Source organism: Barbatula barbatula (genome assembly GCF_947034865.1).
Source record: "Barbatula barbatula genome assembly, chromosome: 16".
Lineage (NCBI taxonomy): Eukaryota > Metazoa > Chordata > Actinopteri > Cypriniformes > Nemacheilidae > Barbatula > Barbatula barbatula.
The window spans coordinates 18,721,336-18,733,298 of record NC_136779.1 but is presented as its reverse complement, the minus strand read 5'-3'; the positions used below and the strand labels follow the sequence as shown (position 1 = coordinate 18,733,298).

At 36.7% G+C, this 11,963-nt stretch overlaps 1 protein-coding gene across 1 annotated transcript; it reads right to left on the bottom strand.

Annotated features, from left to right (window-relative positions):
* Positions 1–2,413: 2,413 nt before the first annotated feature.
* LOC306905236 (large ribosomal subunit protein eL19-like) lies at positions 2,414–11,281 on the bottom strand. The gene is made up of 6 exons (XM_079475702.1): positions 10,899–11,281; positions 9,987–10,093; positions 8,215–8,337; positions 3,613–3,733; positions 3,410–3,520; positions 2,414–2,593 (listed from the first exon to the last, which is right to left on the bottom strand). Exons 1-6 carry the CDS (start codon positions 10,901–10,903, stop codon positions 2,470–2,472), a joined length of 591 nt encoding a protein of 196 aa, XP_079331828.1. The 5' UTR covers positions 10,904–11,281; the 3' UTR covers positions 2,414–2,469.
* Between the last annotated feature and the right edge of the window lie 682 nt (positions 11,282–11,963).

The following is an 11,963-nucleotide window of genomic DNA, read 5'->3' as shown; positions in this document are numbered from 1 at the left end:
TTTGAAAGGCTTTTTATTGCAGTAGGGACCCCGAATTTTATAAATCGCTGCCTATACAATTTTACCTGTAAATTAAGGAAAACTTTATTTTAAAAGGACATTTATATGCATGAGGTGTTTTCATTTGATTTGTTTAACTTATTTTGTAGTTTATTAAAACAAATGTTGTGTATTAAAATGATATACGCTTTACTGTAAGTTTGGTTGTACTCAGTAGTATGCAGAGAAACTCCCATTGTTGTACATGATTTCTTTAATGAAACATTATAGAATCAAAATATTAACATTATTCTACATGATTTGAAGCGAGGAAAAATCAGCGAGTCTCTACCCTGAGCAATACCAGAAGAGTTAAAGAAATTACTATTTCTTGCTTTACTAGCTGTTTTAAAAACCACTTCACACTTCTTATCTGACTCACTGTCTTCTCATGTAATAAAATGCAAAAAAAGGTAAACTGTCCACGTTTAAACATGCCCCACATATTTGACACAACAGTTTTTATTTTCTGTATCTTTGCAGGAAATGAATTTCCTCATTTAGTATTCCATGGCCTCATTTACGGCCGTCTTTGATGTGGAAAAGTGATTAACGCCAAGTCAGGGTCCGAGAAGACGTACGCACTTTAGCTTGTCCGAGTCCTGCAGGTTTTTGGAAATATATCTAATACTTGGATGTTGACAGGCGCTCTTTCATATAGCAATGACACTCATTTGACATTATTAAAAGGCGGAAATCTGAAACTAACCTTTGAACTTGTTTGTTGATTTTTTTTAACATAATACAACAGAACATCGGCCATATATCACAAGTAGCTTATGTGCCAACATAAACCAAAGACACCTGCATTTTAGCCGTCTACCAGGAGATTTAGAGGACTTTATACGTCGGTCTGCTGACAAGGTTTTTGGAGATGCCAATTTTCTTTTGCAGCCGGACTTAGCACCTGCCCACAGTGCCAATAGTAACTGGTTTGCTGACCATGATATTACTGTGCTTGATTGGCCAGCCAACTTGTCAGACCTGAGCCCCATAGAGAATATATGGTCTATTGTCAAGAGGAAGAAAGATACACCTGATCAAACAATACAGACAAGCTGAAGGCTGCTATCAAACCAACTTGGGCTTCAATAACACCTCTGCAGTGCCACAGGCTGATCGCCTTCATGCCATGCCGCATTAAAGCAATAATTCGTGCAAAAGGAGCCCCAAACAAATATTGAGTACATCATTTAAATAATGTTTATCAATTGTAATACATATATTTCACTTTGTGTGTAATGAATCTAGAATATAAGAAAGTTAGCTTTTTGGAGTCAAAATCACAAAAGAAAAATAACTCTCCATAATCGATTTATTTATGTGCTCCTTAATAAATCAACAACTTTATTTTTGGCCACCTTGGAATATATAAGGCTCTATCTGGATTTTAGATATTGATCTTCAAAATGTTTGCCTTTTTTAAGATAAAAATGTAAATAAGTTTAAGAATGTCATTGTGAATAACTATATTTTGGCAAACAATTACTTGATCTATAGTTTGGTATCCATGAAAAGCTTAGAATTTCTGCTTTCGGGTTCATCTACGTCATTACAGTGGTAAGCCAATAGTGTTTTAAAACAAACTGCTCTTAAGAGATTTTAGTTTCTGCTGACTTTATGTGGTGCAAAACCACTCAAGCCCTGAGCCTCTCGACACTTCTTTTGGAGACCACCACCCTTTCATTCCAACTAATCCTACATCACAGATTTGTGATTTAAAACGTTTTATTTAATAATAGTATTACTTAAATCAAATTCTTGTTTCATTAACTTATCTTACCAATTTGTTTCATATCAAGTGTATTACTTTGTTTAGGTAAAAAAATATGTAATCCAAATGGATGGAAATTTTATACAAATGTAATCAAATTACATTTATAAAAAAAAACTGTTTTTCCTCTTTGCCTTTAGCCAAATCCTTAAAATGAATGGTTCTATGTCAATAGAGAGGAAATTCTAAACTAATCTTAAATCAACACTATAGAACTTTTGCCCATGGATTCCCAATGTGGTTGATAAGCACAATTGTCTGTTAACGGTGGGGTAAATAATGTCGCTGTACAAGCTTCCCGGTGAGCAGTGCAATACATGTGATTTAGTTTATGCGAAAGCAGACACATTGTTTGGAAACCACTCTTCCGCAGGTTGTTTGTACAGACCCGAACACAGAACTTACATTGTGCCATTGTAGCCGCTATGAGGCTGCTCAGATAGCAGCGGCAGTCAAATTCGTCCAGTTAAGAAATGTTCTACATTATTTAAGGTCAGAAATCAACAACGTTTTGCATTAACAAGCACCATCTAAACTCGTTTCTCAATTTAAGTCAGTTTGATTAAATAATATATTTACAAATAAATACAATCAAACAAACAGATTTTTGTGGATTTTTATTACAACCGAAACTAGGTTTGCCATAAGATGAACACTCATTTTTTGGTCTCCTCCTCCTTTGACAGAGACTTTGTGATCTCCTCTTTTTTGGCCTGCAGACGCTCTTCGCGGCGCTTACGGGCCTCCCTGGTCTTAGAGCGACGAGCCTCAGCCTGGTCACTATGACAAAAGGAGTTAGAAAATACTCAGTCATCACTTGCACATTTTGAACTGGCTACTTTACATTATCTAACAGCCTAGCCTGTCAGATTGCTGGGGTGTGACAAGATCTCGTGGCGCGAGATCCTATTGGTCTTGCGAGTGCTGGGCTCGAAACTGCGACCATTTTTATGCAAATCATCTGTCTCTTATGTGTAATGTAAGCATAAAACGTGATGCGTTTATGTAGTTTTAACAGTTTCTCTGAAGGCGATGAGGGTTCAGTTAGTGGAGGAAGGAGAATTCACAGTGAGATATGATCGCCACCCCTTCAAACAACCGGCACTATGCAAAAGCATACAGAGAAAACAACCACAGCTCTTTTACTAGAAGCTAAGCCTTTTAACAAAACGAATCATCATTTTTGTGCAATTACTGCCTGTCAGTTATGTTACATATTAAGTATTTTTTATTACTGAATAATATAATTCTTTAAAATAAAAGTTAAATTTGTTTCATAAAGTACAAGTTGATTTTATAATGCCTACGTTTTGTGTTTTCAAGGTGAATTAAAGACCATTGAGGTTCTCTTTAAACATGTCTAAAAATCTCAGATCTCGTTTCGTCTCGTGGGATAAGTGTCTCGTCACAACCATATTGATTACTGTACTGTTTTATGGAATATTTAATCAATATTCAACTAAAGCAGGAATTCTCAATTATGGACTGGAGTAAACCCATCCCACGTTGCAGGCATTGCAATCTCTAATTTGCAATTTTATGACACTTTACGAGATACCAGTGTAAGCATTTTCAAATGCTGAAATTTTGACTTACGACAGGAGCTTCTTGCGAGCCTTGTCAGCCTTCAGTTTGTGGATGTGCTCCATGAGGATCCGCTTGTTTTTGAAAACATTTCCCTTAGCTCTGAGGTACAGGCTGTGGTACCTAAAAAGGACACCATAAAAAGAAAATCCTTCATTAAAAACAAACAAAAAACTATTGAAGTAAAGTATGAAGACAAGAAAAACGTAGCCTACATGTGCCTGTCAATCTTCTTTGACTCCCTGTAGCGACGCAGCAGACGGCGCAGGATTCTCATGCGACTCATCCAGATAACCTTCTCTGGCATTCGGGCATTGGCTGTACCCTTCCTCTTACCTGACAGCGATTAACAAACGAAGAAGAAAAAAAATGTAATGTATAAACAAGAGGAATGGCACAAACCAGTCAACTTCAATGCTCTACCATGACGCTAGTCCCCGATCATTAAGGGTTAGCTACAGAGACCTCAACTGATATGTACCGGACAAAATCAGAACACAAATTTTGGCACCTTGCATGATCGCTTGTTATTCGTGTGGTGCTAGAATAGTCAGAAAAATATTTTCAGAATGGGAAAATTCATTTGAGGATTGAAAGCTATGATAATGCAAATCCAACACATCTTTGCAGTTACATTAGTGTCCATGTTTTCACATGGAAAATTATGAATAAGTGTGGGCTGATAGCACGATGAAAACGCAATAAGTTTGTTATTTCACAGCGGTTTTATTTCATGCTCTTGTCAGACACAAAATAATGCTATAGCACAGTACTGTCCTTTTGTTGTGTCCATTCATACTCGCTCTTACATCTGAAGGCTTTACGTGTCATCTAGAGCTGCAACTAACGATTATTTTAATAATCGATTAATCTGTCGATTATTTGTTCGATTAATCGATGAATCGGATACAAATTTTTAAAAGCATTCATTTTCAACCCTTTATTGAAAAATAGAACTGACATTGCAAAACATATTTCAAAAGCTTTATTATTAGGCCTACTTATTATATTATTATTACAGCTGGCTGTGGTTTACATGATGCATTTCCCATCAAGAAGCCTCTCATGGTTTGCTGTTTTTTTCTGGAATTTTTTCGGGTCTCTCTGATGGTCTTTCCTCTACCTCCGCTCTGCTTTTTTAATTTATTTTTTCTCCGCTATGCTGCGCGGCGCGATCAACTTTTTTTAGTCCTGTGACACACTAGATGCGTGGCGTGAGCGTCTCAGAAGCCTGGCGTGACCGTTTTTAAATCGGCTCCCATGTTAACAGGTTAGAGCTTGCACACTGCCTGCGTGAGACGAGCCGCACGGAACACGTGTGCATGCTAGGAATTGAATCGACGCCTATATTTCACGAGACACGCAAGCGTGTTGGAAGCGTTTCCAGGCAAAATAGAATAGGAAAAGATGTTTATATGTAATTTTGTACACGAATACATATTAATGAATGCCATTTTGATGTTTGAAAGCTAATCATCATTTATTTGATCGTATTTTCAAATTGAATTTCATTAAACCAACATCTACACGTTACGGGGTTTACATGTCCACTGTAGAAAACATCAGGACTTAAATCATGTTTATAATGCATTTTTGGAGAAACAACAAGTGAATATTGAAATAAATTATACATTAATATTCCTATTAAGTATGAGATATTATTACTAAAATGTTGCAAATGAATACTCCAATTAACTACTTTTTTCCATAAAATCTTCCTCCAAGAAAATGCTTAGGCTATATCCAATGAAAAGATACATTGCATTGAATGGGAATATTAATTTATGTCCATCTTAAACACATATTGCATAAAGTAAACTCGTGCATCAATTGATTACGTTACATCTTTAATAACATATCTGAGAATCATCTTAATACGAATTGTGGTTCGTATTAAACCCCAAAATGTATTGGTGACTGAATTATTTTTGTTTTTTATGCTCTTAACAATGTGATTAAAAATGGAAAAAAATATGACACACTACAATAACAACGTAGTCTAGTGTGTCATCTGAGTGACGGTCCAACATCAGGTAATAAAGCTACAAAACATTTGGAAATGTTATTTAAATAAACAGACAGCCTACTTACTCATTTTTCGGATTTTGGAAGGTGTAGGTTATGTGAAAAAAGTTTAAACTTGTCGTGAATACAAGACCCTTGTCTGTCGGCGGCCTCCCTCTATGTCACCTTTAGCAGCATCAGCGCGCCAGCGCCGCGTCAGGCACGGTGCTGGTGTGCAAAGATACAGAAAACACGACGCAGCCGCCACAGAGCTGAAACGCAACAGAAACGCCACGCTCACGCCACTCAAACATGTGGCGCGCGTTATAGTCGCGCGATACAACGAATCGATAATGAAATTCGTTGCCAACATTTTTAATAATCGATTTTTATCGATTTTATCGATTCGTTGTTGCAGCCCTAGTGTCATCACTGTAAATACTGACTGTAGCAACTTACATTGATGCAAAGCTACAGCTAAAGCTATTGGCCATTAACAAGTGATAACTGATTTAATTCACACTGATTCTCAAATCGTTTTATTGTGGTCATTCAGCAAAATCGCCCATTACAAACTTCATGTTATTGTGTTAACATTTTAAATGTAACAAATATTTTGCAGATATATACATACAGTAAAAATATAACAGACATATAAATTATCAATAGCTTTTTCTATCACCAAGTAGCAATTTATCAACTGGCTACTTGGAGCGGCCCTTTTTTGGCCTACGTCTACGTTTTGACCTAACCGGGACTGTGTGCAAATGACTTGATTCGGGTGGTTATGGAAAGAAAGTTTACAATGTTTTATACCAACATTAGGAAGGAGGCTGCACTCCAGTCGTGCTGCACTGTGTCTTTAAAATATCAACACATTATCTTCTATATAAACACTATGGAGGAATTTCATGATTTTTTTGATCATTGTTCACCATGTTGTACTCATCTTCTTGAACACGTACAAGGTTTGTGTCGCTTTTCCACTGCAAGTTACCGTCAGGTTCGGTACGACTCGGCTCAGTTCAGTTAATTTCACTTCGGCTCACTTTGCTTTTCCACAGCAGTTTAGTAGCGCTTCAAAGTGGGTGGGGATTATAAACTGACGTCATTGTTGCGCCGCCTCTACAGCCATAGTGAACACGACCAACACATTCACAACACAGGAATAATGGAGCATATCGATGTTGGATGGCAGCAAAACAAAATACCCCTAAAATACCAGAGAGTTTGGGAAATCTTAAAGAAAAGAGCAGACAACGATCATTTGGTTTACTCGACGGCACACAAGGGTAAGCTAAAGTAGCATATAGCATTGCGTTAAGGGTCTCGATCTCTATTTTACTGTCACAAAGCATAATACTAAATGCCAATAAAACGTATTAAAATGCGTATTCATGTGTTGCAAATCCAATGAGGCTTGTAATGATTCCCTATGGCCAATCAGTGATCTGTGTGTAAACACGTCACATACTGGTATCGGTACAGTACGCTTGGAACCTCAACTAAAAACTCGACTAAAACAGAATCAGGTACTAGATACTGTACCCAGTGGAAAACCTCGCAAAAGTGAGCAGTACCGCACCGTTCCGTGCAGCGGAAAAGTGCCACTAGAGAAGCTGGTACTGTTTTAGAAATCTGGCACTGTTTCTATGACTACAATATTGTATGCTGATACATCACAGTGGCCAAAGCCACAAGGTCACCACAGATGAGAGGGGAACATGACATAATTGTGGAGGACAAGAGAATGCTTTCATTTTTCCAAAATCAATTTAATGACTTTTAATGGTTTCAATGCTCCGCAGAAACCCTGTGTTGTCATCAGCAACATTTTCTCCTGCTCCCTCTGCAAACGCCTAAAGGTAAATGTACAGCATTATGCATGCTCTGCTTCTGCACGGTCATCTTGAACTAATGATTTTTTTTCTACTTGCTCCCAATTGAATAAAATATGACTATAAAACTGAATAATTTAACTATTTTCCATATGGGCTGCTGCGTCAACAAGGTGCGACAATGAAGTAAATATAACGAAACAAGAGACGTTCTAGGTTTGGTCGAAGTAGGGCTGCTCGATTATGACATAAATCATAGTTGCGCTTATTTTGGCCAATATTGAGATCCAAATTATTTAACACGATTCCTCATTAACCTTTAAAACAACATAGAAAATAAAAAATATCTGAATTGAACTGAACAAATGAATGTAAAGAAATAGCACTGCTGAACCACTGTGGATCCTTGCTAAATTCATAACGATTAATTGCACAGCCCTAGGTCAAAGTGATAAAAGCATTTTTCTGTCGTTTCACTTTACATTTTAACTGACTTGTCAAATGTAAGGGAAACTTTGGTCTTCAAAAACTGTAAACACTATGCTTCAGACCTTGCCCTTAAATAGTTTTATTTTCATTTTGTTGTTCTTGTGCTATACGTTTTACCAGCCACTTGTTTCAAAGCATTGTCCTTACTTTTGTTTTCTTTATTAACGACAAGTTGACTTGACTTATAACCATCAACCAGAATGGTTCATAATTTCCTTACCGTCATGTCAATAGAAAACTGTATGACTTTTTCGGCAGGACACAAAAGAAGATTTTTTAAAGAACGTTGTAACCAAGCGACATTGGGGCCCCATTAACTGCATGAATGCAAACGCACTAAGGCATTTCTCTGAATATCTTCTTGTGTTCCACAGAGGAAAGATTCAGATCACGCACATGTTTTGGGTAACTTACCCCTTAAATGATTGACAGTTTTTTGTAATTGTAGGGGAAAAAACAAACAAAATGCATCTTTGCTCAACATACCGATGCCCGTGTGGCGCCCCTTGCGACGTGCCAATGTGTTCTTGCGGCAGCGGGCACGAGAGTGAACCGCGACAGGTTTCTTAATGATCAGACCATCCTTCACCAGTTTGCGAATTTGCTGGCCTACAAATAAAAGAAAGTCATGTTTGTAAATTAAGACAAAAACGAATACAGCTTGTTGACAAATCCCATTCATCATTTTGAAGACACTTATCAATTGCAACTTTGTGCATTCAAGGTATATACACAAATCCTGTGCTCTTTTAATGGTTGGGTCAAATATGGATATTTTCTAGGTCAAGTGAACCCTACAACTAAATTTGTATCCTTCTGACCCAACCATGGATTGAAATCAACAAAGTTTTATTTTCAGTATGGGTATTCCCTAAAATGCTGTGTACACCAGACACAAGCGACAAGACAAACCCATTAAAGAGAATACAAAATTAATATAAATATCTAGGGATGTAACATTATCAAAATCTCACTGTACGATAACACCTCGGTATAATCTATTGCAACATTTAAAATGACAAATGATGACTTGGAAATGTGTCGTAGGCATCCTCTTTTCTTTACCCTGTGACCATAACTGTTGCCTAGAGGTATGAGTTATAGTATGAGATGGGTCAAATGACATTAAAATAAAATAAAAAAATAGCACGAGATGGAACTTGACAAAGGCAACATCTATAATTTTTTCTAACATTCTCTATGTTAGACCCGGAAGACCTTATGTTTGTACGGTCATGTGACCACGATAATATTGAGACAATTTTGCTATTGCAATAACACGATATAGATAATATTGTTTTATCCCCATAAATATCTGAACTGATTTTAATAAATAAATCTAATCAATCTCAGAAAGATGAGGTTTAAGATTTATAATTATGAAGGAGGGTATGGACGTGTCGTCACTTTGCCACGTGAACTTTTTGTCTTACAAAAGTAGGGTTGGGTACCTGACCTGAACTTTTAAGGGCACAGACTTAATTATGTCAGTACTACAGAGTATCGATTCACATTTAATCAATCGGTGCCAAATTCCAGTACCTGAAAACGCATCGGGTGCTGTGCGAGAGAGCTGTCCTAATCGACGTACTATATGTAAATAGACACCCGACTCTACATATGGTTATCATATTAATAATAATTATTTCACTTGTTCTTGCTCAGACGCAACCTGATGTGCACACACATAACACTCCGCTGAACATTTAAGTTTGTTAAGGTGCTTTGTGTTTTCTGTCAACCACTGAATAAAATCATCTCATGAAGTCCCGAACAAAGTTATTAGTGACAGATGCATTAAAGCAGTCGATGGAAAGAGGTGAGTGAGGCCGTCAGTTGCAGCATGAGGTAAATTATCACACTGCATAAATAAATTATTATGTGCATGATGAGGAAGTAGAATAAGCTTGTAGTAATAATAATAATGCTGTAGTTATTTCTAGTCTTTATTTCTTTCGCATACAATTTCAACAAAATGTTGAAATTGAGAGGTTTGGATGTTTTTATTACACAAAGAGAAGTATCGGGAAAATGTACTGTTTGGTACCAGCACCGAATTCCAGGTACCATATCTGCTAAAAAGTGACGGATAACCAACCCTTCACAAAAGTAGTCCCTATATTTGTAACTTTTTGGTATAGTAAGTAACTACTCTCATTCTTTTAAGACAGCCAACAAAATGCCAAATGAATAGTAAAAAAACTTTGATTCCAAAGACAAATACTGAAAATTCTAAACGAATAAAGGAAATTGCTTACGAGAATTTGCATTGGCAATCTCATTGGTTTCATTGGGGTCCAGCCAGACCTTCTTCTTGCCACAGCGCAAGACGCTGGACGCCAAGCGCTTCTGCAGCCGGAGCATGCTGGGAAATAAAATGCATATTAATTCCCAACAAAATAAAAATACCTTTGTCAGTTAAGTCACCGATTAAACTAAAAGCCGACTATGGTATCTAAATGTAATTCAAAGACTTGAAATATTACAGCTTTACACGCCAAAACAGTATGAATCACATTGTAGTACCCTGGAGGGATAGTTCACTTAAATATTAAAATTCTGTCATTGTTTCAATCCTATATAAATGTATTTGTTCTGTTAAACACAAAGATATCTGTAAGAATTATAGCAATTTTCAGTTCCGTGACATCATTCACTACCAAAGTAGGAAGACAAATATTGCATATTATGTTGTTCTGTTGAACACAAAGTGAGATATTTTTGAAGAATTTAGGAACACAGACAGTTCTGGAGAATTTATATATACTATGGCAGTCAATGGTGTCACAGAATTGCTAACATTCTTCTAAATATATTCTGTTTTCATCAGAACAAAGTGATTTATACAGGCATGACATGAGGGTGAGAACATGATGACAGAATTGACATTTTCGGGTGAACTATCACTAAGCTTATAAGAGACAAAATTAAATAAACCGTAATTGGGTTCACAAATGCCATATAAGTTCTAAGCTGTTTTGGGGCCGACTACGAAACAACGTGGAGGGTGAAATGGTCGCTTCGAGTTGTAAAACTCAATAACAAACCCTGATAACATCATCAAGGATACGTTATATAAAACAACACATTTTGTTGTCACAACAAAAAGGATTAACACCATATTTACCACAACTTCAATCATTTATGAAGGAGCAATATGATACCCTCACCTCATCGCGGCGACTTGCTGAGAGAAAGGAGCGTGTGCCTTGCGCGCCGGGGCATACCATTATAAAGAATGGGTACGTTAGACAAATCCTTAGCTTTCACGCTTTTTAAATACAAGTTGTTTTAACAAGAAATTAGCGAAATTTCTTAAACTATTCTATTTCAATAATGTGTTACTTATAACTATAAATTCATGTGCAAGCCAGTGTGACTGTTTGTTAAGGTGGACGTAAGCTGGAAACAAACGAGCCCTTAAAATCGAAATGGTACTTTCCAAGAAAAAGGTGCATTATGGTCTACGACATGACGTAAACACGCACGATGTGTCTGAATCCTCTGCCTCGTTCACTCCTTCCCTGCTCCCTATACAGACATTCGAGTCCACTGTATGGGGAAGAAGTGAATGACGTATATAGACTGTGTCGCGGACATTCGTCATAAACATAACGATTAGCGATATTACACTCTTTTTATTGTGGCTTTTTGGATTGTTTTGAAAATACGAAAGATATTTTTCACGTTTCAAGTATTATGTTAAAAACACCTATCTCTGTAGATTTTCGCACTAGATTCCTATATTATTTTTATATTTTGGGACAAACTACATCTCTGCAGTTGTATCTGATGTCCACAAGAGGTCATTTAAACACCACGCAACAAAGTCCTTGAATGGAATCGAAGGACGCTGTGACCAGCTCATTTATAATCGAATAATAATATTATATATATGTCAAAATGTATAAATATAAATGCACTGCCTTTTAACCTACAAATTAGATACAATTATTTAATCCTTATACAGTGTATTGTTACTAAACCTATTTAGCCTTTGCATGCCATTGCTTAATAAGCTTAATTATGTGCCCTTCTTAAAAATAAATATTGTTTTTGTATTGATTCATTGTATTACTTCTGTTTCAAGACCAGTACTAGGTTATGTCGGGCCGACTCAAAAGCCAAAGAAAAGAACAAAATATTATTGAAGCAGCTTGAAAAACAGAAGGCTTGGGTCAAGAGTCGTACCTAGGGAATAAATACATCAATAATCAAACCAAGGCAAGTTTGAC

Excerpts from the sequence above, each read along its gene's own strand:
- LOC306905236 (XM_079475702.1), bottom strand. Across the intron at positions 8,338-9,986 it reads GATTGCCAATGCAAATTCTC|GCCAGCAAATTCGCAAACTG; the intron begins GTAAGCAATTTC and ends TTTTATTTGTAG. Across the intron at positions 3,521-3,612 it reads AAGAAGATTGACAGGCACAT|GTACCACAGCCTGTACCTCA; the intron begins GTAGGCTACGTT and ends TGTCCTTTTTAG.